This window comes from Larus michahellis, chromosome 6, assembly GCF_964199755.1.
Source record: "Larus michahellis chromosome 6, bLarMic1.1, whole genome shotgun sequence".
Classification (NCBI taxonomy): domain Eukaryota; kingdom Metazoa; phylum Chordata; class Aves; order Charadriiformes; family Laridae; genus Larus; species Larus michahellis.
Window position 1 is genome coordinate 24,426,647 of NC_133901.1, and position 27,115 is coordinate 24,453,761.

General features: G+C 37.8%; 1 protein-coding gene across 2 annotated transcripts; it reads left to right on the forward strand.

The window, feature by feature from the left end:
* Positions 1-26,756, forward strand: ATP1B3 (ATPase Na+/K+ transporting subunit beta 3). 2 transcript variants are annotated; one of them, XM_074592715.1, is made up of 8 exons: positions 1-292; positions 8,310-8,438; positions 13,044-13,151; positions 14,409-14,596; positions 15,317-15,367; positions 15,957-15,983; positions 21,115-21,201; positions 24,466-26,756. In XM_074592715.1, exons 1-8 carry the CDS (start codon positions 184-186, stop codon positions 24,634-24,636), a joined length of 870 nt encoding a protein of 289 aa, XP_074448816.1. In that variant the 5' UTR covers positions 1-183; the 3' UTR covers positions 24,637-26,756. The 2 variants fall into 2 exon arrangements, with proteins under 2 accessions (XP_074448816.1, XP_074448817.1); XM_074592716.1 differs by lacking the exon at positions 15,957-15,983 and having other exon boundaries at positions 13-292.
* Positions 26,757-27,115: the final 359 nt, after the last annotated feature.

A 27,115-nucleotide genomic window follows, 5' to 3' on the forward strand; every position in this document is an offset into this window, starting at 1 on the left:
GGCGGGCCCCGCCCGGCGGCGGAGGCGGGAGGGACGGGCCCTGCCTGACTGGCCCCCGCCCGCTCTCCCGCCGGGCGCCGCGGCCGCATTACTTAGCGCTTGGGAGCGGGCGCTCGCTGCGGTTCTCTCTGCCTGGGAGGCTCCGCCACCGGGGTGTGCGACGCAGCCGCTTCTCGCCTCGCCATGACCAAGGAAACGAAGAAGCCCTTCCGCCAGAGCATGGCCGAGTGGCGGCAGTTCGTCTACAACCCCAGCAGCGGCGAGTTCCTGGGGCGCACGGCTAAGAGCTGGGGTAAGGGCTGCCGCCGGGAGCGGGGGAGCGAGCCGCCCCGGGGCCGCCGGCGAAGGCGAGGGGCGGCGGGGGACGAGGTCGAGAGCGGGAACGGGGGGTGGCGCCGCGGCCATGTGGGGGGCCTGGGCGGGCAGGTGAGGCGGCCCTGACAGGCCGCGGCGCACGCGCCCCGGTAACGGCTACAACCGCCGCCGCCCGCCGGGCTAAAAATAGCTCCGTCCGTGACAGCGGGGGGGCGGAAGGGGGGGGGGCTTCCCGGAGCAGGTGGGGGTCGGGGGAGGAAGAGGAGTTTCTGGGAGCGCGTCCCGAGCTGACTCACCCTCCCGCCTCAGTACGCAAATGCAGCGATCGGGGCCCGCAGGCTCCTCCTCCCCCGGGTCCGCGGGGGACCGGGGTGGGGAGTGGGGGGGGGCTCCGGCGGCCGCCGCCGTGCGGCTGTGACGGGCTTCCGCCGCCGAGGTGCGGGGCCGGCCCCCCCCGCTCGATGGCGGCCTGCGGGCATGTCAGTGCGGCCGCTCGTCTGCCTCCATTCCCTACCGCCCCCCCCACCCCCCCTCAGCATCGCAGGGAACGGAGAATGAATGAGCGCGAATCGCCTTTGTACTTCCAGCCGGTAGCTGCGGATCAGAGAGAGGGGGGAAAAAAAACCGCCAAATCCCCCCAAAACCAAAAAGTTTATGAGCTCCAATTCCAGACAGTCTACAAAAAAAAAAACCAAACACGTGATCGTTGTATGTAATTGTGCGCATTGTGCTAAGTTTGTTTCAACGTGGGGTTTCTGGGCCTTTTATTTTTCTTAAATGAAGCTTTTAAATGAAGGTTCCCCAGTAAGGCTTGTGGAGGCAGTGTTTGTTTTCCTACTTTCAGGTAGTCTTCCCATTGCTTTCCTCTGAGCTGGAAGGCATGTTATCATAATCTTGTTGCTTCCAATAAAAATATTTGGATTTTGTGAGTATGTTTTCTCATATTAAACTGTTGTATAAATGCTTAATATTAGGATGTTTCTACAGTCCTCCTGGGACGTATTTACTGACTTCAGAAAATGCTGCGTCTCCTCCCAAAACTTGGATGTAGTTGCGATACTTAATAGTTGTGCTTACAAAACCAACAAGAATCTCAGCATGGCGTAAAGGAACAGGCCAATATATCCTTGGCCTTGACACAATCTCAATGAATACTAATGTTGAAATAGTGAGGAGGAGCCTTAAGCAGACTACGCATGGGGTGTGCTTTCTCTGCGGTGCCAATGTCTCCTGTCCATCAAGAGAGGGCCCTAGCTCTGACTTGAGTTCTCCTCCATTCAGATGGAAATAAGAGCTTGCGAGCTACTCTGCCACTTGAATAGCAAAGGAGAGGAAATTTCCACTATGCCGTTGTCTAGTGATCTTTCTGTACAGGCAGGTTTCCTGAAGTGCGTGGGCTGGATGAATGGGCGTATGGATTGCAGAAGTCTGTCTGTGTCATGAATCTGGCAAAGGCTGTGGGCGCATTAGAAATAGCTTGTAACTTTTTAAAGAAAGCAAAGTTGAAACAACCTCCTCTGCTTAAACCTATCTATCTAGTAGGATAAGTCACTTACAATGTTAACAGTCTGTGCTAGCCCAAGCCAACAGATAACAGTTGAAATTGATGCGAGTTAGTTGGTAATTGAGTTTATACAGCCAGCTCCCTTGATAAAAGATGTTTTTGCCATATTGAGAAAGTTTGTATAGGCTTAGATAGCAGTTTGAATAATTTTACTTCGTTAATAAGTGGTTTAGGTGATTGGTATGTGGTTAGTGCTGTGTACCTTTTCCTTAGCCTGGACATCGAGGTGACTGTTCAGCAGCACTATAAATTGTGACTGTGTTTTTTTGTCAATATTTATTTGTCCTGGCATTTTGTGATTAGCACATTGTGCTTATTTAGTTTAATTTTATATATATATGAAGCAAATTATAATCTTTGACTGTTTTGGGGCGTGGTATGTGGCTTTCTGTTTCGGGTTTTACAGTTTAATTGCAGAACACTAATTGAGTGGCTCTCTTAGCACATAGGAATATGCAGGGTTTGGTGTCACTTCTGCCCTTGCAGTACTGATGTGAGTTTAGGGTGGTCGCAAGGACTATTGTTCCTTTCCAATTGCCAGTCTCCCCCCTGAAAGGCTGGGAGGTAGGAGAAGAGAGCTCTGGTTGCCAGTCCGCTGGGCTGTGGTGTCTCCAGGGGCAGCATGATAAGAATTCAGTTGGCTCTGACTCTCCCATGCGTATTTCTCTTGTCTCAAGACAGCTTTCTCACAGAAATAAGGCAGAAGCAGTAGAGAAACTGTTAAATAGTTATTCACAGTATGTGCATGTTTTGCCCTAGTCTGAGGCAATCCTGGGGGCTTATGTAAATCGTAACTGCAAGGCAGTGATTCTCTGTGAATCTGAGTGCCATGGCATTAGAGTACTTGCATTTATCTGCCATTTCTACACCGGTATTTGTAAAAAGATCAAACACAAGCAGCTCCTATACTCATTTGTCATTGAACAGGGGTATGTTGCCTTTTACAGTTTGGCAAAAACCATTTACTAAGTCTGCATTTGCTGTAAAAAAGGAAATATTTTTATTTTACCGTTGCATACTTCAGGGATAATTCAATTTGAATCTTTCACAAATCAGTATCCAAATCTAATGACTCCTCCCCCACCAAAACCCTTACACTTTTAGTTATGTGTCATAATCACTTATTCCATTAAAGAGAAAATACTGTTGATGAATTGGTGGTGATCTTAGCAACAAGGCATAAGGGGCACTAATAGTCCTCGCAGAGGTGAAGGGAAGGAGCGTTGGTCCTGGGGTTCCACACAGGGTGTGATTGGGTACGGCAAGGAGAGGAGAACTTGGAAGACTGCCATATGGGGCCTTCCTGTAAGTAAAAGGAAGACTACCATCTGGCTCAGCCTGTGATGGCAAAGTGCTGTGCCTGCCTGGAATTACAGCAAGAACAGAGTGAGATCATCACGAAAGTATTGTAGCAGGATGCTCACTGCACGTTCAAATGTGTGCATAATCTTGCAATATAGACAGTAAACTTTTTACACAAGGTTACAGGAAAATAATTTGTGCCAAAAAAAAGGCAGTATAGAGTCTAGCAATACTTCATTTATAGTCACACTAGATGTCACGTTGAGCTTATTTAAACCTTCCTGTAAAGCTAGTTGTGTCAAGGTGTTCAAGGGACAGGTGACTTTGTCTTGAAGTACATATAAATTTGGACCTACTGAATATTCTTTTGCATGCTTAGTGCACAAATATGTGCTTCAAAATAAAAACAAAAACAACAACAAAAAAACAACAGAAAAAAACACCAACAAAACCCAACACCTTGTTTTTAGTAGAGCTTTCCACCATTCCAATGGATATCCAGTCTTGTCAGTCACCATAACAAAAGATCCAGTTTTGCTTCTCTTTAGTGTTCACCGAGTTCTTGCTGGGACATATGATGCTGTCAAAGTTTTAACTGCTTTTCTGATTTGATTCTTCTGTGTTCTTTATCAGTGTTTTAAGGAGGGTTTTGTTGTAATTTAGCTTTCTTCACAGGTAGTGTATTTTTAAATATTCCGGCATCACTGTCTTCCATTGCAGTAGAAACACACATCCAAGTTGTGAATCGGAGAGAGACACAGTGCTCTTTTTTTGTATTGTGACAGATGGACAGCTGATATAAAAAATCCTGCACAGCCGGGAATATCACTGCAGTAAAAATCTTACTAAACTTTTCCATGATACTGCCTATGTAAGAAATGAATATTTGAGAAATCAGTAGGATATTTTATTTTCCATGACACAGATCACTCTGAAGAAAGAAGGCTTGCCTTCTCTAGTTGCAGGTATCAGTAAGCTTGGGTGGTATAGGGAGGGTATTTTGGGGGTTTGGGGGTTTTTTGTGTTGTAAATGCTTAATCATGACATTAAGCATTGGCTTTTTTTGAATCTTTGCAAGTGTTGCACTTGAAAATTTTTATTGTTTACTGAAGCATTTAGCCAGGTGATACGTGGATCCCTGACTTATTGTGAAATAAAGGACCAAAAGTCCTTCTTGATGTTACTGGCGTTGGTGGAAGTCACTAGTAACGTTATGTAAGTATTTAAATCCCACTAGTTAAAGATAATGAAGAATGATCATGGTGATATGGTCAACGCAGCATGGAATCCAACAAACCATAACGACAGCATTTAATTTTCATTGTTGCAGATAATGTTGAATAGTTGCTTCCATGTCTGCTGTGAAAGTGTTTATATTGATACCTGTATATATCTACCTATATATTATATATAGGTAGATCTTCCGGGCTGGTTTATGCCAGATTGGCATGCTTTTTATCACTTTTGCCATGTCAAATTTGGAAAGCTTGCATTCATCATGGAAATGATGGCCAAGTATGTGATATCTTGCATTCACCAGAGCCAGAAATTCTAATTTTCATAGTGGAGAACCATTTTGATTCCTGCAAACGAATAGCAGTTTTCAAGGTTTGAATGTCACTTATCAATGTGGTTAGGATACAAAGGGGTTTTGGTACTGTGATGCCCTGCAAAAATTAAAAAAAACACAACCAAACTGAAAACCCAGTTAGGTAAATTGTAATGCAGAATTTTGGTTTTGAGAGTTTTCCTCGTGTGATAGTTTTAGTGTCAAAGACTGACTCAAAGGGTTTGGTGTAGCAAGATGTTCTGCAGCAGTCCAGTTGAGTTACATGTTATATGTGGTAGCTGTACTTTCCTTGGAGTAAGTGTGGAGGATAGCATTCCGCTGTTACTTGGGTACATCTTGTTTCCTGACAAGAAATCCAGTGTAATGTGAAGTTATTTTGGCAGAGCTTCTCGACAGGTTATGGCTTGTTCACTGTGATTAGCTTAGAATAATGAATACTAATAGGCTCACAAAGAGCAGCTTACTCAGTTTGGGGCCATTGGAAATTGCAGAGGGTTTTTTTGTTGTTTGTTTTATCCCTCTCTTTAATGTGGCAAAGTAGCATAAATGGGGCAGCTTAGTCTAGTGGTCACTGTTCTACAGTGCATTTACAAGCTATATTAAAATAAAGATTAAAAATAATTTGTGTGTGTGCACGCATGTTTTGCTGTACTGGGGGAAGTTAGTGGAGTTTCAGGGCTGTGAATACAAACGGCATTTCTCTCTGGCCTTGTTACTGCTGCCGTGCCGGTGAGTATGAAGTTGCGGGGAGGGACAAGGACTCTCTGAGGGACTGTTCACACTGCAGTCTCCACCACGGAGTCGATCACTGAGTTTTAGACATTGGTGTCCCTCTCATTTTCACCAGTATTGGGGCTGCCTCTGTGCGCATGAGGGCTCCCCAGGGAATGCCTACACATAGCAGTCCTGCCCTGCTGCAGCCCTCGGCAGGGGAGGGGGACCCCAGCAGCCCCCTTCCCTGCTGTGCAGGTGGGTCGGCACCATTGCCTCGACTGAGGGAGCTGCAGCAGGCTTGGATCTGCTCTTTAGGGTGCTTCAAAATGGGGTGCAAGGCTGGTATTGCAGATGTTATGGAAGTATTGGCCCAAAGCAATACTATACTTAGGGCTGTGTCTGCTTAGAAGTGCACCACCATGGTACTGTTATGCCCACCAGTAATAAGTGGGCAGGGATTTTTTGTTTGTTTGTTTGTTTGTTTTTCAGCTGGTAAAGTTAGGCATCATATTTTGGAAACTTAAATACAGACATATTCTGAAATAGCTCAATTAAAAAGATTTCCCTGAGTTTTGGCTTTTATGTTAATTGCCACAGAAGGTGCTTGTCCTGTCTTAAATGTCAAACTTTTTTTTCTCTTCCATTGGAACTGATTGACGACTGTCTTGGTCACTTGATGGAAAGTGTACTTTTTAGACAGCTTGATGAAAGTGTAGTCAATCATTGATTAATTTGTAGGAATCAAAATGAGAGTGGACTAAAGGTTTTATAAGGGAGGTGTTTGTTTTTGTCATACCCAGAATACTCTGTTATTTATAGCAGATCATCGCTCTGTTCTGGATCCAGTTAAAGCAATTGTAAGCTTATATGTAAAGGCAATTGCTGGTTTGCCAAATACAGATGTAACTTCTGTAATGGCTTGTTGATTAAGATTTCTACTGTTCATTTTTATATGCTCTTTCAAGCTTCTAAATAGCCTTAGCAATAGTTTACAATAGGTGTCTGCTATCTTGTTCATTATAGAGTAAGTTTGGTTTTGTTTTCGTGTACTTTGCTACTTAACTTCTAATCCCTGCATTGTATCTTAACATCTCAGTGGTTCCTAAATGTATTTTAAGTAGCTGATCACTATCGGAGTAGTGCAGATTGATGAGTAACTTTCTCAACGAAATTGAAAACTAAAACCAAATCAAAATCCAGTAACATTCATCTGGTCGCTGCAGAGAACCTAAGTTATGGTAAAGATAATTTGGGAGCCATATGTTTTAATATATGTACACCGAATTCTTTCAGAAGTAGTAATACAGGTACTTGCATCTTCAGCAGTCATGGATTACTGGGGGCTGTAGCACACTAGAAAATATTTCAGTGTAAAATGCAAACATAGTTTCTGGGACAGGAGCCAGGGGTTAGGCGTCCTTCTGTCATCTTCCAGTGGACAGTACTTATTGCTGGGGTACAGTCGTTTTTGCTTTTGCTTTTTCCTTTTCCATGGAAGGGTGAAAAATGCTGCACTCGATGCTCTCATATAGTCAAGTGTCAGTGGTAGAATGTTGCATAATGGTTTTGATGTGCTTTTCTTGACCTGAGTCAAAGTCTCTTTGGCTTCCTGATAGCAGCCTTATAGTTAGAATATTTTATAAAAACTGAATTTGCATCATCGTTTGGTTATGGTTTTGAATTAGAAGGGTTTTGAAGGTGGCTCTCTGTGAAAGCATCTGAATTCCTCAATGCTTTCATAGCTCCCATTCTTTTTGACAATGTCTATGCATGTGTCCTTAAGTGTCAAGCACTCAGTCAGAGTTCACGCGCTGCAGCTGATCTGAGTCCCTATCAACTCTATAGTAAGATTTTGATCTTTGGGCTGTTACCTTGTCTTTTCAGTAACAACCGGTCTGTGTATCCAGAGTGCATGTCTGTGCATGCATAACGAAAAATGGGGGGGAAGGAACAGGGAAAAAAATAAACCCACTTCATCACAGTCAGTTTTCAAGCTGTTTTCTTACATAGTGTTCTCGCATAGTGCTTTGTTGCAGCTAAGTGATGGAGAGGTACTACGTCCTAATAGGCTGTTTCCTTGAGGCTGTTTCCTCAGGTTTTGAGCAGCTCTTCCTTAGCAACTGTCAAGTTGATGCCAGTAACATTCCTGTAATTGGTGAATTCCAGGAACATTGCCGGGTCCCTGAGGTAGACTGGTAAAGCAGGTGGATGTGTTAGACAAAGACTTTTGATAAGTCTGAATAGAAGGCTTGGTTTGCTTTCAAAAACATGCAGCAGACAGCATTTTCACCTTGAGAGGTCTCTTGTAACAGGATGTACGTGTGAATGAATGCTCTGTGTGGAGTTCTCTAAAATGTCAACCATGTTATTAAAGCACCAGTTGCTTCCTACCTATTCTGGATCCAGTGTACTAATTTTATCTTTTCACTCACTTCTTTTGTCTTCCCTACGATGCCTTCCATTCCAGATACAAAACTATAATTCCCTTAAACAAGTGAAACTATTTTTTTTCTAATGGAGTGCTTAGTCATCTTTGCCAGCTTTCCAGTGTAGCTCAAAGAGTGGTTTTTAATGCTTCTGTTGTACAAGTAGGGGTGCCAAAATGCCCTGTAAATTTTAAGAGCCAGAAGGTATGAAGAAAACATTCTTGCATGCGTTATTCTATGCTGTGTGGTACAGATGTATGTTAGTGGCATATTGATTTATATCTACAGTTAGGAGTGGCAAGGGATTGCGAGGGACACCAAAACCAAATGTTGTATTGCTTATTTCCCATATTGATTTTCAAAATAGGTAACGGAATTAGCTGAAACAAAACCAGTAATTTTAGCTTTTTCTTTACAGGTTTGATCTTACTATTCTATCTGGTATTTTATGGCTTCCTAGCTGCACTCTTCACATTCACAATGTGGGTTATGCTTCAGACACTGAGCAGTGATATACCAAAATATCGTGACCGGATTTCTAGTCCAGGTAACAGTGTATTTATTTTTCCATAAACCCCTGTCTGGTTTAACAGCTAAGTTTAAGTTGAGAGTTTATTTGAAGTATGAACTGCCTATGGGAAACTGATTATTATTCAGTTACTTACAGGTTTCAAAGGTAAAACTTGTTGTGAGATAAGTTATATATATTTCTAGCATAAATTCAGTCAGTAGCTTTTTGTGTGTATGTGCTAACTTTTGCTGTTTTTTCTCTTCAGTTCTTTTCAGTTGAATTTGTCATGTAGGTAGACCACAATTTTACCTGCACATCCACACAATATGATGTTGTAGAAGTGGGAGTATGATTTAATCAAATTGCTTTAAAGATACTATAAACTAATGGATCTCTTGGATCAGATGGATCTGATCTGACCCCTTGTGATTAGTATTTGATACTTTGAAGCAAGTACAGGAAGGCTGTACTATGGGGGTGATCTGCTCAGGAGCATGTAAAGACTATGATAGGAAGGCATTTCCAGAGTTTTCATTATAGTATTATATAGCTTTCAACCAACACGGAATGTCTGTGGATTCCAGGGGTTGTTGACCGATTACATAGGGATCCACTGAAGAGAGAGCATCCTGTTTATGATGAAGCTCAGTCCACGTAACGTGTAGCTGCCACCAAAAGTGGTGTCTTGCTTCCTGCAACTACTGCTTCCTTTGTGTCCATGCCCATCCCGTCCCACCGTTGGCTGGTTCAAGGGGCTGTATGTGACAGGAAAAAAACCCTGCGCAAATAAAAATTAATAATAAGGTGGTTGTCTTTTTTCTTTTTTTTTTCACTTCTTAAAGATTGGTTTAAATATATCACAAAAATCTGTCATTATAGGCTCTATTTTGGTGTATCTCCATATTGGAAAAAAATTAGGGATTTTCACTCTGAAAGATTTAAAAGATGCTTCTGCATACTTTAACTACACCAAAGAGATTAGTGTTTTCTAGTTGCTGTTTCTGGAGAATGGGTAAGTATGTGATTTGTATATGCAACTTAAATGATTGGGCCACCTGAAAATTTGATAAGATCTCAAATTTTGTAGTAACTTGGCCTAGGGACCAAATTTATGTTTAAAACACAACAAAAGCAAATGGCTATGCAATATATTAATATTTTGGTGGAAGTTAGACAACATTATTTTTAAAAATACTTTTTCCTTTTTTTTGAACTCCAGACTCTTAAAATGAACCAGCATTGTGCAGCTGCATCCACACTTAAGATGATAGAGTAATCTTTTGTGTGAGCAAGTTGCAATTGGGCAACATGATAAATGTGTCTGGATTCTGAACGGAATTTGTTTTGATGTAGTGTTCAGGCCTTCTCTAACAAGGTCCTCTTCTTATAAGGGATTCTTGAGGATTTGTGCTGTTTTTTCAAGCGAAGAATGGGCTAAATGCTGGAAAGAATAATAATACTAAAAAGACCTGATTAGTTTAAAAAAAAAAAAGAAAAAAAAGGAGGAGAAAAAAAAATAGGGTGACTAGTTGACTGTTCCCCGTTTCCTTTGTAATAGTCAGAACCTTGGTAGTGGATGGAGCTGTGGGTTGTTGTGACTTAATACTGACTGGACTTAAATGACATTTTTTCTCTTGTGCCTTTCACAGTTCAGAGTATTAATTTTCCTTTGTTTTGAAAGAAGTCGTAAGGGATGTTTGTTTAAAAAAGTACATATAGCATAATTAGTTTTTAATTTAAGAATTCCTGTAACATGTCAGAATTAATTTTATTAATGATGTCTTTAATTACTCATACATAAAAGTTAATAAAATTGCTTATTTCTGTTTTAATGTTTCTCTTTAACTCTGTCATTTTTCACTTGCAGTGAAACATGTCATGTTCCTGGCTGTAAAACTTTAAATTATAAAAAAATTTCTACACACAAAACCTGGATGGCGTAGGTCAAAGGTTTTACTCTTGTATTAAACATACTTGAAAATCTCACAGATAGTTTATTTCATAATTGATATTTGACTTGCGTTGGGCACTGGGATATAATAGTATCAATCAAATCCAGATGATTTTAAAACTTTTTTTTAAATCCCTCTTGGAATTGTAGGATAATGTAATCTCTGTTACAATTCTAGATGTGATCCTAATGTTGAGGCTGCTAATTCTGTTCCTCTAGAAGAGCCTAAGTCCTGCATCTCTCAGTCTATGCATCAGTCCTTCAAATGGCCTTTGTGTAGAATTCACACCATAGTCTCTAGGCAGACTGTGATCTACTGGAATTGGAGCAGTCCCTTTCTCTTAGGATGTTTTTGAAGTTTCCTTGAAGCAATAAATCTCTTCAAATTACTGTTTCATTTATTCATGGCTGGTTTAGTTACTTTGTCATATTCACGTGGAAAAACAGCATCTAAGTCCTTCATTTACAGTATAATTCTATAGATAATAACAATCTCTTCTCCCCCAAAACCCCTTACTGTGTAAAACCCCTTCAGCGATTTTTCAGCCCTGTTAATAATTATCTTGTATTTTGTTGAATCCCAGTTTAGTGTGGAAGCCAGAAGATGACTGTAATGGTGCAGTCATTTGCAGTCAAAAATGGTATTTGTAGTTTTATATGGACTATCAGTCATTAAGGCATTTAGTTGTGGCTTGCCTGGAAATAATTTTAACTGCTGCTAATGCAGAAAAGAGAATTTATGATTTCTTGTAAATCCTACAAAAAAGGTAGAGTAAAAAAGCATTAAATTATATGTGGATATTTTTTTAGAATCTAAAAGATGTTTTGACTATGATAAATTTCTAGTGTATTTATTATTGCCCAATTTAAAGTATTTGTAATAATTTCTGCCTTTGGGTGAGAAGCTTGGTCATTTCTACAGGTGAATCCTTAATAGACCTGAGCTGCTTAATTGCACTTTCTATATGCTTTCCAAACAATGTATTATGAATTATGAATAATGAATTCATGAATTAAGAACATGGAGACAACTTATCTAAATGATAAGTTGTCTCAGATAAGTTGTGTTTAGATAAGACTTTATCTTCCCACTGTATTCTTATCTTCTTAAATGTTTATTTTGTATAAAGAAGGCCTGATTTTATTTTTATTTTTTAATCTGGGGAGATGAGTTTTCTACCTTAAATTTTATTCATTTGGGAATCTAGTTTTAATTAGTTTTGCCAGAGGATAAGAAACTACATGGCATCCTGAACTGATACAATTAGTTGCTGCTGTAATAGCAACTTCTTCCCTTTTGCCAAATTTGACATTGATTAAACCATTTTAACATTCTAACTTAGAAGAAAACTAATCTGATAAAAAGAGGTTGATTTTGTGGTTTTTTGTTTTGTTTTGTTTTTCTTATGTGGAACTGCAATGTCAATTCTAGGCTATGCTTGAAGAGACAGATGCATGGACACTCCTCTGTTAATCACAACTGCAGGGTTTTTATCCGTTCTAGTTACTTATATTAAATAAGAGTTACTTTAAGGTAGCGTGAATAAAGCAACCAGTCATACACCCTTTCTTGAACAGATTTAATCTCTTCTGCAATATCTGGTGGTGTAGTGCTATTTCATCTGCTACTGAAGCTGTGATGAATGGTAGTAGCATTAGGTGTCCGTGTTAGCGACAACTCCTGATGCTAGAGGGCTATATGTATTTTCACCTGCCACAAAAGAATCCCAGAGATTTAACTCTGTACCTTTCTCTACTCATGTCCTGGGAAGAAGGACAGTTCACCTTTATCGAGGGCCCAAACTGCATGTCAGTCTCTGCCTTTTTCATCCTTCAACACAAAGCCAGACTTTAGCATTCGGTAACCCGTGTCCGTGTCTCTCCTGCCAGTCCTGGCTCCCTGGCTGAGGATTGCTCCTGCTCCGGCACCCTCAGCCAGCAGTCGAGTGAAGCCGGCCGTGAGCCCGCTGCAGGCACCCGGGCTGCTGCCTCTGCGTGCCAGCAGCCTGGGAGGCAGCTCACAAGCCTTCGCAGTTACCACAGGCTCACTAAAGTGCACCCCTTTCAAGTGACATGCGTGCAGTGGTTTAATAAAGTTTCTCATATTCTCCATGAAACAGATAACATCTAGACTTTCTGTTTCATGGAGAAGGAGGAAAGGACTAACAACTAACTTGGCGCGTCTGTTTTGACTGGGAGATCTTTCAAGCCATTTTTATGCATTGTAAAGTTCTTAAAAATACTTTGTTTCTTCTGGGTTTCTATGAGATTAATACAATCATAGCTTCACTCTATCTTGCCTAATGCTTTCAGTGGAGGTTTTCTGGGTGTGGTTTTGGGTATTTTTTCAATTACTTTGTAAGTTTAATTTGCTGCGTATGGAAAGTGGGAAGTGAATTGGTAAAATTCTTTGATTGAAAGTGATTAAGTTGCTGATTTTGCTATTTCTAATCAGTTTGTGAATTGCAGTTGTACATTGTATTGAATTTAAGTATTAATTCACGTCGTGTTGATTTTGATAACTGACTTCAAACACAAATTACCTTCTGGTACGGTGGAATATAGGGGTAACATTGATACTTCTTTACAGATAGGTATTTTCCAATTTGTGGATATGGTTTTTGACTAGGTTAGAGTGCTGTAGGGAAGAGAAGTTGTTTAGTTCTTTACTTGCACTTTTTCTTTTTAAGGACTTATGATTTCACCAAAGCCAGACACTGCATTGGAATTTTACTTCAACAAGAGTGACGCCCAGTCATATGCAGAATATGTTTCTACACTTAGAAAATTTCTTGAATGTAAGTTACTTATAACTGCCCAAAGTAATTCAGGAGTCTTAATGTTGAGTAACATTGAGGAAAATTAGTTTCCTTTTTTACTCGTACTTAACAATTGATAATGAAAACTGATGCAAGTTCACGCCTTAGACGTGTGTTACTAAAGTGTATACTTTGCAGAAAAAGGTAAGTATCAATACCAATATCGGACAGGGATTCTGAGCATGAGGAATAGTGGAATACATAATGGAGAGTTTTGCGTCCTAGTCCAGTGTTTTGGTGACATTGTTGTTTAAATACTGCAAGATGTAGAAATTACATATGCCAAAAGAAGTCAGTGCAAAATTACATAGATCATGTATTTGGAGGCAAAGTTTATCAAAACTTAAGTGGTCAATCTTCATCTAAATGGCTTGGTAACTGAGTGAGAATCCTTTAGTCTTAAGAATTAATTGCAATTTATTCATTTTTTTACCCTGACGCAAAGTATTTACAGGCAGAACTATTAAAACATTGAATTTAGAGCAAGGAGAAAAGGTAACACAGGACAAGACTGAAGGATGGCAAAATCATTAATTTACATTACTGTTATATGTATTACTTTTTATGTATTTGCCCATGTGTAGGCTTAATCTAGAAACAGCTGGGGACAGGGTGTAAGGGAGGGAAACAAAATCACAAAACATGTTAAATGTAAATAGATGGGTGTTAGTGACACTGTGATCTGTGTACTTGTGAAACACAAGAAAGTGAGAAACAGTTTGGGATGTTAGTATAACAGCAGTTATACTGCCTGATATAAATGTAATATTAGTCATTGGAATACTTGAAGTTTTCCTGTGTGCTTATAAAATGAACATGTGCTAAAGGAAACCTGGTTTATTTTCCAGGTAAAAACTTGATTGTTTAAATTTGAATACGTTATTAGTTTAGAGTACATCATTAGTTTATATACAGAAATTAATGAGGTTGTGATTATTGATACAATTTGAAAAGCAGGGCAGCAGCATTATTTCTTTAGTAATATACTTTAATATATACTTTTTAGTAATATATACTTTTTATACTTTCATTCAAGTACAATGCCACTTCTTGATAGGCTTTGAAAAAGTAAGTGATTGTTAAGATGGATATGAGACATAGTGCTCTGAAAATAGTCCTGTGAGAAAACTCCTAGACATGTAACAACTATAAATTAGATGTTTATATAGGTTTCTGCAGTTTTTGCCTAATTGTATGCTTTATACCATTGACTTACAAGCCATTTGTGTTTCATAGCATATGATGATTCAAAGCAATCCCAAAACATAAACTGTACACCAGGAAGGATTTTTGATCAGAATGATGTTGCTGTTAAAAAGGCATGTCGATTTAACCTCTCTGAGCTTGGACAATGCTCTGGAAAGGAAGACAAGACCTTTGGCTATTCTAAAGGAACTCCCTGCGTGCTTGTGAAAGTGAACAGAGTAAGTGCTTTTACTTTTTAATTCTTAGCATAAGTGCTCTCAACTACCACTATATGAAAAATGACTGTAGAAGAGGACTGAAATATGTGTTCAGTTTGCTTCTCAAGACATTTGCACTTTTGGAAATAGTGTAACTTACTGAAATGTCTAGCAATTCATGTGTTTCAGAGAGTAAAATGAAGTGAGCTTTTTGAGCATTCTAATACTTACAAGTATTGGCATTGATTACTTTGATTACTTGCATCAAAATATATGAAAACCCTGTTTTAAGGAGCGCAGTGCTCTTTGGTTTTGCCTGCTTTTCTATGTAAGAGATTCTAACCCACTGCACAGGTTTTACTTCATGTCTACAATCTAGAAACGTCACTAGAATGTCATGCATTCTGTAACTCCTAAACTGTGTAAGGTGGTGAAAGTTTTACAAAGTTTTTGACTTTCCAGTGATATACTTGAACTGCTAACTGGTTTGAGGCATTAAAGTTACTTGCTGAATGTAAAATAAGAAAATAGTCTTTTCTGTGGCCACTATTTGAGTTTTAACTTAACAATGCTTTAAATATTAGTCCTAGTCTAAAATTGTGCTTCCTATAAAAATGATACTAGATAGATTTGCTCCCCATGTGAACTCTGCCATATTAATTGGGGGGGAAGTTCAAGTTCAGTCTGTGAAACTGGAAAGGGGAAGGAAGTTTGTAAATATTTTAACTTTCTCTCCTTTAGATAATTGGATTAAAGCCTGAAGGAGAACCACGTATACAATGTACACCTAAGGTCAGTTCTGAATGTAAGAAGTAAGTGTGTAGTTAATTTTCCTTGTGATTAGGATGAAAAGTGAAGTAATATGCTGTGTCAGAACATTTGTTTCACTCTGTTCCTTTCTTGTTAGACTTTGTACTTTTTTCTTTTTTTTCCACCTATTCTATGTCTAGTTTAGTTTTAGTGTATTTAATTTCTTCAACGTACTATAAAAATACTTTTTCCTTGTTCTTTCATCTTTAGATGTGTTTTAGCTACCTGACTTGCTTTAGAGTTGAGGAAAAAGCATACATGTAATTTGTGGTCATGTTTATTTGTTTTATTTATTTATTTATTGTGAGTTGTGTTTTGTTTTCTCATTTCATAACCTGTATTTTTATTTTTCCTCCATGCTGCAAGTGCACCTTAGACAATTTTATAAATGATGGGTAAGACATAGTGTGGAAACTAATGTTACTGTGCAAGTAAAAATTGCCTTCAAATCAAGTATAAACTACTTATAATAACAGCTAATCTGTGCATATTTGTTGTGTACCAATGGATTTATACAGAATGTTTTATGGCAACAATAATGATTACTTTGACTTCTGCGTATTTTTCCTAGACTGCTTGGGGAGCAGTGAAAGACTTGGTAAGTTAGTAGCTTAAGCAAGGGATCGAGTCATGGCTTTTAGCTTGAGGTGACTGGTAAAAATGTAGGCTGGGGAATTTCAGTAATTAACAAAAACATTTTAATTCTTGATTTTGTGGAGCCTTTCAAAGTTTTGATCTCCCCATGACAGTCTGTTGCAAGTACAAGTGCTTCCTTCTCTTATTTGAGGCTTATTTCTTTGTGTCCATGCTTAAAAAATGTTGTTCTGTTGCAGGAATTATTTGTTTCTTTAGAATAAAGCAATTAAGTTCCTTCTACTACTAGTACTCTTTCTTCTTTGACTTCTGTAGTTTATCTTTTTTCATAATGTGGTATCCCAAACTGGACAGAGTTGTGCCCCTAGCTGAGGTATTGTTAGTGACGATTTTTCCCTGTGTCATCGTATTGGAAATAATGATGTCTCTGGAGGTGAATTTGCCATTTGTAATACACTGAGTTTTAATTTTAATTGTTTTACTACTTAGATCTTTCTTTTGATTATTTCTCAGTCTGTATTTGTATATGTGATTTCTTGAAGTTCAGAGCTTTGAATTTCATGTTCCTATTTTTGCGCCTCGCCCTGTAATTTTTCATGATCATTTTAATGGGATCGAGATCTTTGAAGTATTTTGAACTACTTACGACTTGGGGCCATCAACGAATGAACTTTGTTTTACATCTTGCTAGTCCTTATTGAAAGCACTGAATAGAGTCCAGCACAGTCATCTTCATTTCCACCTGAAATGCCTTGTGAGGTGTTGAGAGCTAAGGTTCTAGTGATTCATAAAACATTGATGGTAATCCTATTTTATGATGATTGTATTTCTTCAGCTTTCTTATATGGATGTTCTATGAGACAGTGGTAAAAGCTATACTAAGCAAATCACAGAGGATGCTTTTTCTTATCCTCTTGTCTGACTAGCAGAAGAGTAAGATTGATAAGAACTTGGTTGATCATGATGGGGTTTTTTTGCTGTTTTTTTACCCTTTGAGATACTTGTATTTTATGTTATGGTATGTATTTTCTTGCATCATCTTTCTTTAAGTACAAAATACTGCTTTTTACCATATCCAGTTAGAATTTCTCTCATATACGCAAGTGTGGTGGTTTTAAATTTTAAGGTTATTAATCTTATTAGTTCTTCAGTGACTTCCAGGGAAAATATTTGTCAGGCTTTGCCACTTTGAATGCATCTATTTTATCTTAAATTAGCCTATTCTTGCCTTAGCTCATAATGATTTACCTGCTTAGGAAAGCCTAAGTATTGGTGACAGGTCATTCTTCTCTGTAGGCAATGAAGCAGCATCAACAACTTCCATTTCCTCCTTTTGTCTGTGCTTCATTTTTACAAAACTTCTCCTTCTTTCTGTTACGCCCCTTGCTTATCAAAACTCTTAAGCTAAACTTAAAGGATTACGTTGTTCTTCACATCAGTTTGAGGCCTTGTTTCCAATTCCATTTTTATTTCTTTTGGTGCTTATAACCCTATAGGATATGAGTGCTGTGTAATGGTCTCTTCCTCTGCTGTAGTGGATAAGGTGAATGCTCACCTGGAAATATCTTGTGGCTCTTCTGGATCTCGTTGTTGCATGGATCTGAATTGTGGTCCTCTTGTGTGCACACTGGAAAGGTGGAGAAGGGTAGCTGATAGGCTTTTGTGCATTTTGCAGACAAATTTATAATTGCGTTTCATCTGTCACTGTATTTGAATGTTCCTAAATGCTGGCTTATACAGAAGTTGCAGTGTAGCGGTCATTTGTACTTCTCTACTGCTTCTCATTCAGAGCGTTCACCTAGTCTTTAAGTAACTGATGTGTTTTGTGGTGTTTTGGGTTTGGTTTTTTGGGTTTGCTTGATTATTTTTTTTCCTTCTGTGTTGCTGGCAGCAAATATGGATTAATAGAATTTGGGGTGTACTGCAAAGTTTAATCCAGGTGACACGCATTTCTGAAAATAAAATCCACAATGGATATTAGCTTCATAGAATATTTGAGCATATTTGTGCAGTTCATAGCACAAATGCAACTTACTAGTAATTTTCAATTTTACGTCAGAAATCTTTAACATCTGAGTGACAAAGATGGATTTTGCTTGAAAGGTGGTTTAATTGAGCAGAGCAGAAATCCTAATGTTGTGTCTCTTCATTATAAAGCAGACTTTTTTTTTCACCTGTAGATTTGCCGTTTTGTTTCTTCTTTCTCCTTCATCTGTGTTTTTAGATGTTTCTTGTTCTTTATAGTTAGAATTTTACCTATATTGAGAGCAGTTTGGAGAACTGTCTGCCTGGACTTAACACAGTCTGACTTCTAAATGGAAAATTATTTTCTTTTTAATTAAGAGGACAAGGCTCTCAAATACAAAATAATATTAATAGCTTCTGACTGCGCATCCTGACAGTCTTTGCTGCCCGAAACGTCATTTAAGTTTTTCACTTTGAAATTTATGTTCTTCAGGCATTCTCCTGTGAGGCGATTCTTCTTTCTTCTCGCTGCACTTTTCCTGTGGGATTTTTTAAAAATAGAAAGATTTTAGGTAGATCTGTGATTTCAAAGTCAGCACACTTGATAGTTGGGGATGCTCCCTCCTTTGCCCCCACATAGTGGTAGTTGTCATCACTGTAATTTCTGTAGATTAGGGAAGTTAGTGTTTGCGCTGTCAGGCGCTGATTACAGCTGGTTCTTCCTTCTGTGCCCTGGAGGAACTGGCCTGCTGCAGTCTTGAGGATCTCCACAAAGAGAAACAAGCCAAAAAAGGATTATGTTTCCAAGAACTTTGAAGATCGGCATTTTAGGTCTTTAGTTTGAGGCTAGAGGCACACAATTTCATGTGCGCTGGAACATCTTGCAGCAGTATTATTTCAAGTTAAAACTACCTTTACTGAAAGCTGGTAGATTTGATGCATTTTTTTTTTTTTTTTAACTACAGAAAATAAAATTTGCTTGAATTCCAATATATATATTTCTGCTGTTTAGTGACCATCTTGACTTTGTATTAGGTATCACTTTCTGGTTTACAAGAATGAAGAATAGCGGTACGAATGACACTACGTACCTTGCTATTGTCAACATACTCAGCATCTGAGTTACCTTGCTCTTTGTGACAGAAATCTTAGGTGTTTTACAGTTTCCACTGATGGATTCTACTCTTCATCCTGTGCAATGATACCATTTCTTCTTCTCAAATGATTAAAGACCAGTCTTCCCCAAGTTCTTCCCTTGGGTCTTTGTACATGATTTTAACATCTGCAAAATTATTCTTTCTAAGACACAGTCTTAATAAAGACCCAGTAAGTGAGGTGGAAGTCTGTCTGTCCAGCTAAGTGGGCTGATTTTTATATTTGATGACTGCCTGCAACTCTTTGTGGAAATTGTAAATGGTAAGCAGAAAAAGTGACACTCGCTAATGGACTGATTCTTGAAGCTCTTCAGCAAATGCAGCTTGCTTAGCTGGAGGGTTTTTTTTTAAATTGTGGAGGGGTGTTAATTAGGATTAATTAATTAAAGAAAACTGCAAACCCCACAGCAGTTGCATGAGACAGGCAGTTGCATGTCCCAGAACCTCTCTGCTATTGCATTTGCGTATATATTTATGACTGCATGCATGCGTTGTTTTTAGCTGCTCCAGAAAGCTCTACTCATATTTATCTTTCTTATGTTATTCTGTATTCTAATTTTTTTAACCATTATTTCAGGAACATATTTGAAAAATGAGTATTTTCAGCTGCATGAGCTTTAAATAAAATAAAAGAATAATGGTGAAAAGCAACACAATTCTACTTATCTATTAAATTTGCTAGCTCAAGGTCCAAAATACTTAATAAACATGTATTGAAGAATTGCAATAATTTAGCCTGTAATAAAGGAACAAGAATGTGGTCATATCCTAAACAACGTAGCTTTTGTTAGTAGGGTGAGGAGAAGGGGTTCTTGAGCTGTGGTTTATTCTTTACTATTTTTGATCTTTGTGTTCCTCTGCTTAGTTCTATTACTACAGTTGTCTTCTGAACTTTGTAGTGTATCTTTGTAAAATTGCAGGTCTTATATATGGTAGTACAGAAAAATCAATGAAAATTACTAATGCATTTTGAACTTGTGAATTACACTGAACAAGCAGTGATGTTCTGAAGATACATTTAGCATTTTAGGGAGGTTGTTTTAGTGGCATTTCCCTTTATCATGGTAATATGTTTACCTTATTAAAGAAAGTCACATTAGATGTGGGCATTTCCTAGTGGTTTGAATTTGCAGTAGTTTGACATGCTGCCAGGATACACAATCCTAAGGAATACTGTATACGGGGAGATGTGTCTGTGCGCTGCTATACTGATAGCCTGTGCCTGGGACAGCTCAATCATATATACGCATTTTGTGTATCTTACAGATTGGGTGACTCCTTAGTCAGAAATTAGGCAGCAACTCTGTAGGTAGCTGCTTCGTACTACAAGATTTGGGATTGCAGGGGAAAGTCTAGTGATAAGGCATGCATATGTATATTTTCTTCCAAGGAGGTGATGACATGCAGAAACTCTAGTTAAACATCACAGTTTTAAAGTTTGGTTTCCTTTTAGTTAGCGTATATTCCAAGGCTAACTGAACAGTGTTAGGAATAGTACATCATTGCAGGGAGGGGGCTTTAGTTCTTTGTGAAGGGTTGTATTGTTCCAAATTTGAGAGGCTTAAAAACCTGGCTTTAAACAGAAATTCATCTTTAACTTAAATACGGATGTGCTGTTGCTTCACCAAAATATACAGGCTTGCTTGTGGATACTTGGGATTTTAGCTTATATATGGGTTTTTTTTTGGTGGTTGTTAAATTATTCATTACAATGAATATCCTCGTCCCCCCCCTTCCCTTTTCTTTGACTCATAAGAGAAACATGAAGGCAAGCTGTTTTGACTTGATTCCTAATTTAAATACTACTGTTAATAGTCCTTAGTGTAGCAGATGTGTGCAGCATGTAACTGCTTGCCAAAAATTATTTTTTTTTTTTTAAGTTATTCTAAGACTTTGGAGATCAGTTGCCTATTTTTAGGGATCTTGCACTTTATCATTGGGTTATAATTCTAATTTTGTTTTCATTTTTATGCAAGCGGATGTTAACTTTAATTTTGTTGCTGTCTCCAATCACAGGAAGAAGGCACGGTTGAGATAAATTATTTTCCTCCTGAAGGCTTGATTGACTTAATGTACTTTCCATACTATGGGAAAAGCTTACATGTAAGTATGCCTTAATGACGGTCTTCATTTTGTAAATGTTTTTTTTTCTGTTTACATTTACAATTACTAATATCAGATTGATTCTGAAGTTTGTACTTTGTAATGAGGTACAGTGCTTGATGAGATTATAGATACGTTTTAGCAAACAAAAGGAAATGGGCTGAGCATTGTCCTAATGAAGAAGAGGCTGGGTACTAGCGGTGTTAAGGGTCACTGCTTTTTGGTCACTGCTATCCTTTGGAATCTCTTTGAGTGCAGGGAAAGGCAGCAAAAGTGAACTGTTCTTTGTATTACAGTACAGTTTCTAATAGTCAGTCCTTGGGGCTTATGTATAGGATATTAAGTTTATAATTCATTATGGTATTGTTGATTATATTTCTTTGTGTCTCTGTGGTCATCTCTTCTATTTGCTCTGTTTTATGAAGCAGCACTTCAAGGTAGCAGACTTTTTTTTTTTTTAATTTTCTAATCTTTGTTTTTCTTTGCTTGCTCCATCTATCCTCATTATATTCTGACAGAAATTGTATTTATCTAATTGAAGAACACTTATGTTTTAAAAAAACCCAAAGCTTACTGTTTTATGGACATGGAATACGTAGACTTAAAACTCCTATTTCTTTTTAAACTTGAATTTAGTGTGGTTTTTTTCCTTTCTTTTATCAACCTGTGATAACTCCATACAGAAAATCTGTACCTTCTATAAAATATAAAATAATTTTGCCTCTTACTGACCAAGTTATTTAGTCTAATAAACGTCTTCACTGTTCACCATTGAAGATAAGAGCACTTTTTAAACATAAATCTATTGGATCCATAGTATACCACAGTGGTTGTTTGTAATGTCCCCAAAGTGACTTTTGTACTGAATTATTCCTTTATCAGTTATTTTTCCACTGTACTCTATACTTGCTTGCAGCAGTTCACAGAAGCTTTTTTTATCCTCACATGGCTTTTACTAATGAGGAACGAGTTTGGTTTTTTTCAGCATTTGCTTTTATGTACTTACAGGCAGTTCTGTGTTTTCCATTCCGTTGCCAGACTTTTTGAATTGGTAAACTATCAATTTTCTTAGACATACAAGATTAGAGAAAGACTGTCAACCCGTGCTTCCAACAGGTAGAGTCAGTACGTGCTCTGTCCCCGTCTCGGAATGAAAGAATAGGGAAAGAGAGCACTGCTTCCCTAAGAAACGCAAAATACAGTATGAGCAGACCTTGAGATGTCAGGAGGTGGTTTGTACCAAAGACGGGGTGAAGAACTTTCCTGACAAAATTCACGTCTTCCTGCTATACTGATGGAAGGGGAAAGATTATGAGAGTAATGACATCAGGCAAAACTCAATGCTGTTCCTTGCTTGACTTAGGTGATTAAGAAAAAGCTTTACTTTTTTTAATTCTTTTTTTTTTTAAATTATTCTTTTTTAGTCTTTGGTTCAGTGTCCTTTTGTGTTCACTTTGTCATGTAGGATAGGGCTATGGTTTGAGGGATTCTTGCTTATGTGAGGCTCAATTCTGATAACATTAGTATATTGTGAAAAAAAAAAGGCAGTAAGAAGAGTTGTGAGAGGTAGAGGTATTTGACTAGGTCTCAAGAGACTGGATTGATTTCTTGGCTATATGACAGAATTTAAAATTACATCAGTGTGGAATTGCTGAATTTATTCTGTAACGGAGTTAAGAGGACTAAACTGATCTTGCTGCTCTTGTGCTAAGGTAGGGGCCATGAAAGAACTAGTATCTGCAGTTTCATGGTCCAGAATGTTTATTTGCATTTGCTGCTCAGCACAATGAACCCAACTCCTTGACCTTAGGGATTATTACCTTTTTTAGATGATGTCTTGTACTAAATGAGGATGCTGATTCTCTTCCTCCCTCCCCGCAAATTATATATTGAGTAAAAGTCCATTATGGTATCATCAGTCTTCAAAACATCAGAAATTTTTGTTCCTATTTGAAGAATCTTGGTGATGAGAGGACTTCTCTGAGGAAAAACAGGAATTTTATTTCTGATTTTTAGAAAGCTCAGTTAGTACCTCAAATGTAGTATCACCCTTAAAACTGGAGAATTTTGTGGGTGCTTTCCCTAGCTGCACAGGAAAAATTCTGATGTAGTGAAATAACCATTCAAGGAAAGCAGTTCTTTCAGTCTACTTCTTACTAGTACTTTACATGAAAGGTTTTAGCACATCAGCTTCCATGCCATCATTCTATGTAAATGAGACTTTAAGTGTTCCGTAGTGCTTTCTTTGGTAGAGAAGTAGAGAAGATAGCCTAAAAATAACAGAAACATGTTAAGGAGTCACTTAAGTTAACAAGGAAGAAAAAAACAACAAAACTCCTAACCCCAGATTTGTTCAATTAAAATTTAAGGCTTATACTTGTATAATACTGTGTCATATTTAGTCCACTGGCTTATATGAATTTTTCCCAAGAAAATAAATAATTTTGCTTAATCAGCAGTCAGCAGTATTGACCTAAAAACCGTAATAAATTATGGAAATACTTTATGAATATTGGATGAAATGCTGCTTTAACGGTATATGATAAATAAGCTCTTATTTAATTCATACGCACTTTACAAGAGAATTCAAGTCGTCCTAATTGAATTGGACTTTAGAAATAATAATGGGTTGACAAAAGAAAACTTAAGTTTTATTCTTAAGTCTTAATTTTTGTTATAGGGAATGGAGTCAACAATTGTACTTGTTCCACCAAATATGACTGACCAGGATACTGTCAGAATGTTCAAGAAAATGTTTCTATGTAAAGCTATCAAACAGAGAACACATTTTAGAATGGATTGTTGCTGAACAAGTAAATGGGATAGTGTGGAAGGGAAGCTAGTTTACTAGTATTTGTTGAATCATGATTTTGGCAAAAACCATTTAAATTAGCAGATTAAAAAAAAAGCAAACAGAGGAGACAATGGAATGGATAGGAAGGCAGAACGTCATTTCAGAGGCTGTTTGAAGTAGAGTTTTCTAGAGAAATTGGACCCAATGTACTAGGGGTAAAGTCACGTGCCTCTTGAAGATACCGTCTATGACTTAAATTATGTTGAGTGTATTAGTTAAGAAACAGCATGAAGAGTGTATACCTGACTGACGAACTTGGAAGAAAGCAGTCTTACTTGGGTCAGATTGGGCTTTGAAAGGTTGGGTTCTCAATTAGCTTTTTTCTTAACTGTTCTGATGGATTAAGTGTTAATTTAAATGCTAACTTACTTTGGTATCTCAAATATTTTCCCCATCTTTCTGTTTACTAGGCTCACTATTTACAGCCTCTAGTGGCTGTTCAACTAGCAATTAACTCCAACAGTACCAAAGAAGAAATAGCAATTGAGTGTAAGATCCTGGGCTCACCTAATTTAAAAAATGAAGATGATCGTGACAAGTTTCTGGGACGAATTGCCTTCAAAGTTCAGATGACTGAATAGCAGGAGCAAAAAATTATCCGCAAAGTAAACATTGTGTTGTCTGTTTTGTATCAGCTGGACATGCCATTCTAGGATATGAGACCACCTTGGAGAGCGTTAAGGTGGTTTATGGCGTTCAGGGTAGCATAATGATATGCTTCCAAATTGTATGTTTAAAATCCCTCAAAATAAATGCCTATCCTGCTTCTGCCTACCCCATTGGAACAGTGTACAGACTATAGTTATGTCATAGGGACCTGTAAATAGCTGTTTTCAAACACATAATGGTGACCTTTGTTCTGTTCTAAAATGTGGTTTTATCCCCCAAGTGAGTGTCTCAAGCTTCATGTGCTGTGCTATGTAAATATTGTATTGATTTAACACTGGTTTAACTGTCATATCTCAATGCTGACACAGTTATAGGGATAAATAATAAATGGTACCTGATTGACGTAGTGATTTTGTTTGTAAGAGTAAACACCTCCAACGTAAACTGTGTGTGTGGGAGAGGGTGGGTGGGTGGATGGCTATGTGGAGATGCCTTAAATTGTAGACTGTGTGGCGTGGGAGAATTGAAATGGATTTTCAAAGTCGGTATGGATTTCTGAAAGTAAGCGCTCAACTAGTACTTCCTTGTGCTTGTCACTGTGCAAGTATTGTGTACATGTAATACTTGGTATAGAGTTTGGTATTCTAGCTGAGGAATTGAATCTTCGTGTTGTTAATTGCTTGCGATATGTGGAGCACAAATAAAATCTATACAATATTTTAAAACTTTTTAGTTCAGAAATATCAATATACAACAATTTAAATTGTTTAGGGTCCTGGTAACAGTTGTACAACAGAGCTGCTTGAAAGAAATGGCCTCACTATTGTGGGAATAGGCTTTCGTTTTCCAATTTAAAAATTTCCTGAAGAACCTCTGTTTAAAAAAAAAAAAAGGATTGTCTTGATTAAACATTCCTGTTTAATTTATACACTGTTTTGTTGCATCATTTTAACATGCTTCATGTCTTCGTCTGCTCTTTCATCTTGGATTTTCTGTGTTTTTTCTCATCGTCCATTTAGAAAATTGCTGTCATCAACTGCTTTATAGAAATATCCTATTGACAGGGAGTAGATTACTTGCAGTTTAACTTAAGTATTTTTATTAATCCAGTTGCTAAAATGACTACAAATAGACTGGTTTATTTGTGACCCATTATATTGGGTTCTAATTTCTGCAGTCTTGCTGACATGGGTTTTATATTACTTGTCCCCAGGAGTGTTGTTTTTTGTTTTGGTCTTGCTTTTTTTGAGCACAAGGTCCACATTCTGATGTCTTCTCAATATTAAAGACCACAGCAAATTAGCATTTGTGTGAATACCTGTATATTCTGCTCATTAGGCCTAAATTTGTTGCTTAACGTGCTTTTATGCATTTTTTTAGTGGTTTTTAATATTTTATTTAAACAAATTGAATGAACGATTACTAAAATTCAAGATCCAGTCTTAATGCTGCGCTGTGAAAATATTTGAGGCCAGTCTAAGCCACATTAGTGCAAAACTTTAACACCTCTGCAACCTTACACTGGTGCACAGTTGGAGGAAGCTGCTCTTAATGGGACTTGAACAGTGTGTTGAACCTCATTAAAAATAGATTTATACTGATCTGATACCATTCAGCATGCTTTTTTTTGTTGTCTATAAAAGAAAAATTGTTGTTCCTTACAATATGCAATGGATATTTTTGTAATAATAGCATGCATCAATACTGAATAAGAATGCTCTTTCAAAATATTTCGTTACTAATGTTTGAAATTGTGCACTTTTAGAGCTGGGGTACCTGGGTTCTTGAAGATGTGACTAATTGCTTCTCTGTATGTTAATACTGCCTGAAGGTATTTTAACAGTTCTGAGGGAACTTAAAGTGTAGATGTTGCATCTGAGAGTGAAAAGGACTAGCTTCATGTAAAAAAATCTTTCACATTTGTGTTCACTTAGGAATGGTAGGAAGTTCTGGAGAAACACTCGGTTTTCAAATGAGCTGATTTTTGCAACAGTTTCTCTTTCGACTTATCTATATAGACAAAGCATGAAATGGCAACTCCTCACCAGCACTTTTCAGACAGGTAGAACTCAATAAACTCCTGTTCTCCTTAGATTGTGTAGAAGTGTTTTGTTTTGGTTTTTAATTTAATCGCATAAGGATTATCAGTTGGGAAGAGGGGGGAGGAGAAAACTTTTGGACAGGTTCAGCTATCAAAATTAGCATGTAAAATGTAGGTAATGAGTCTAGTGTTAAACTATTCAATTAAACTGAACTATTTCCTTATTTTTATTTCTGTGTTTTAAGAATGTGAGTAAGAAAATGATCTAGCAGTTATTTATAAACAGGTGTATTGACTATTAGGACATGATAAAATTACTAATTTTCTTCATGTGAAATTTACAGTAAAGGTTCCTTGGACTTAATTTTAAATTCTGTTTAAAGATTTAAATTTACTAACTTGTCAGCAGA

Coding starts and splice junctions, on each gene's coding strand:
- ATP1B3 (XM_074592715.1), top strand. CDS start 184: ATGACCAAGGAAACGAAGAAGCCCTTCCGCCAGAGCATGGCCGAGTGG. Junction 293..8,309: donor GCGCACGGCTAAGAGCTGGG/GTAAGGGCTGCC, acceptor TTTTCTTTACAG/GTTTGATCTTACTATTCTAT. Junction 8,439..13,043: donor TGACCGGATTTCTAGTCCAG/GTAACAGTGTAT, acceptor TTTCTTTTTAAG/GACTTATGATTTCACCAAAG.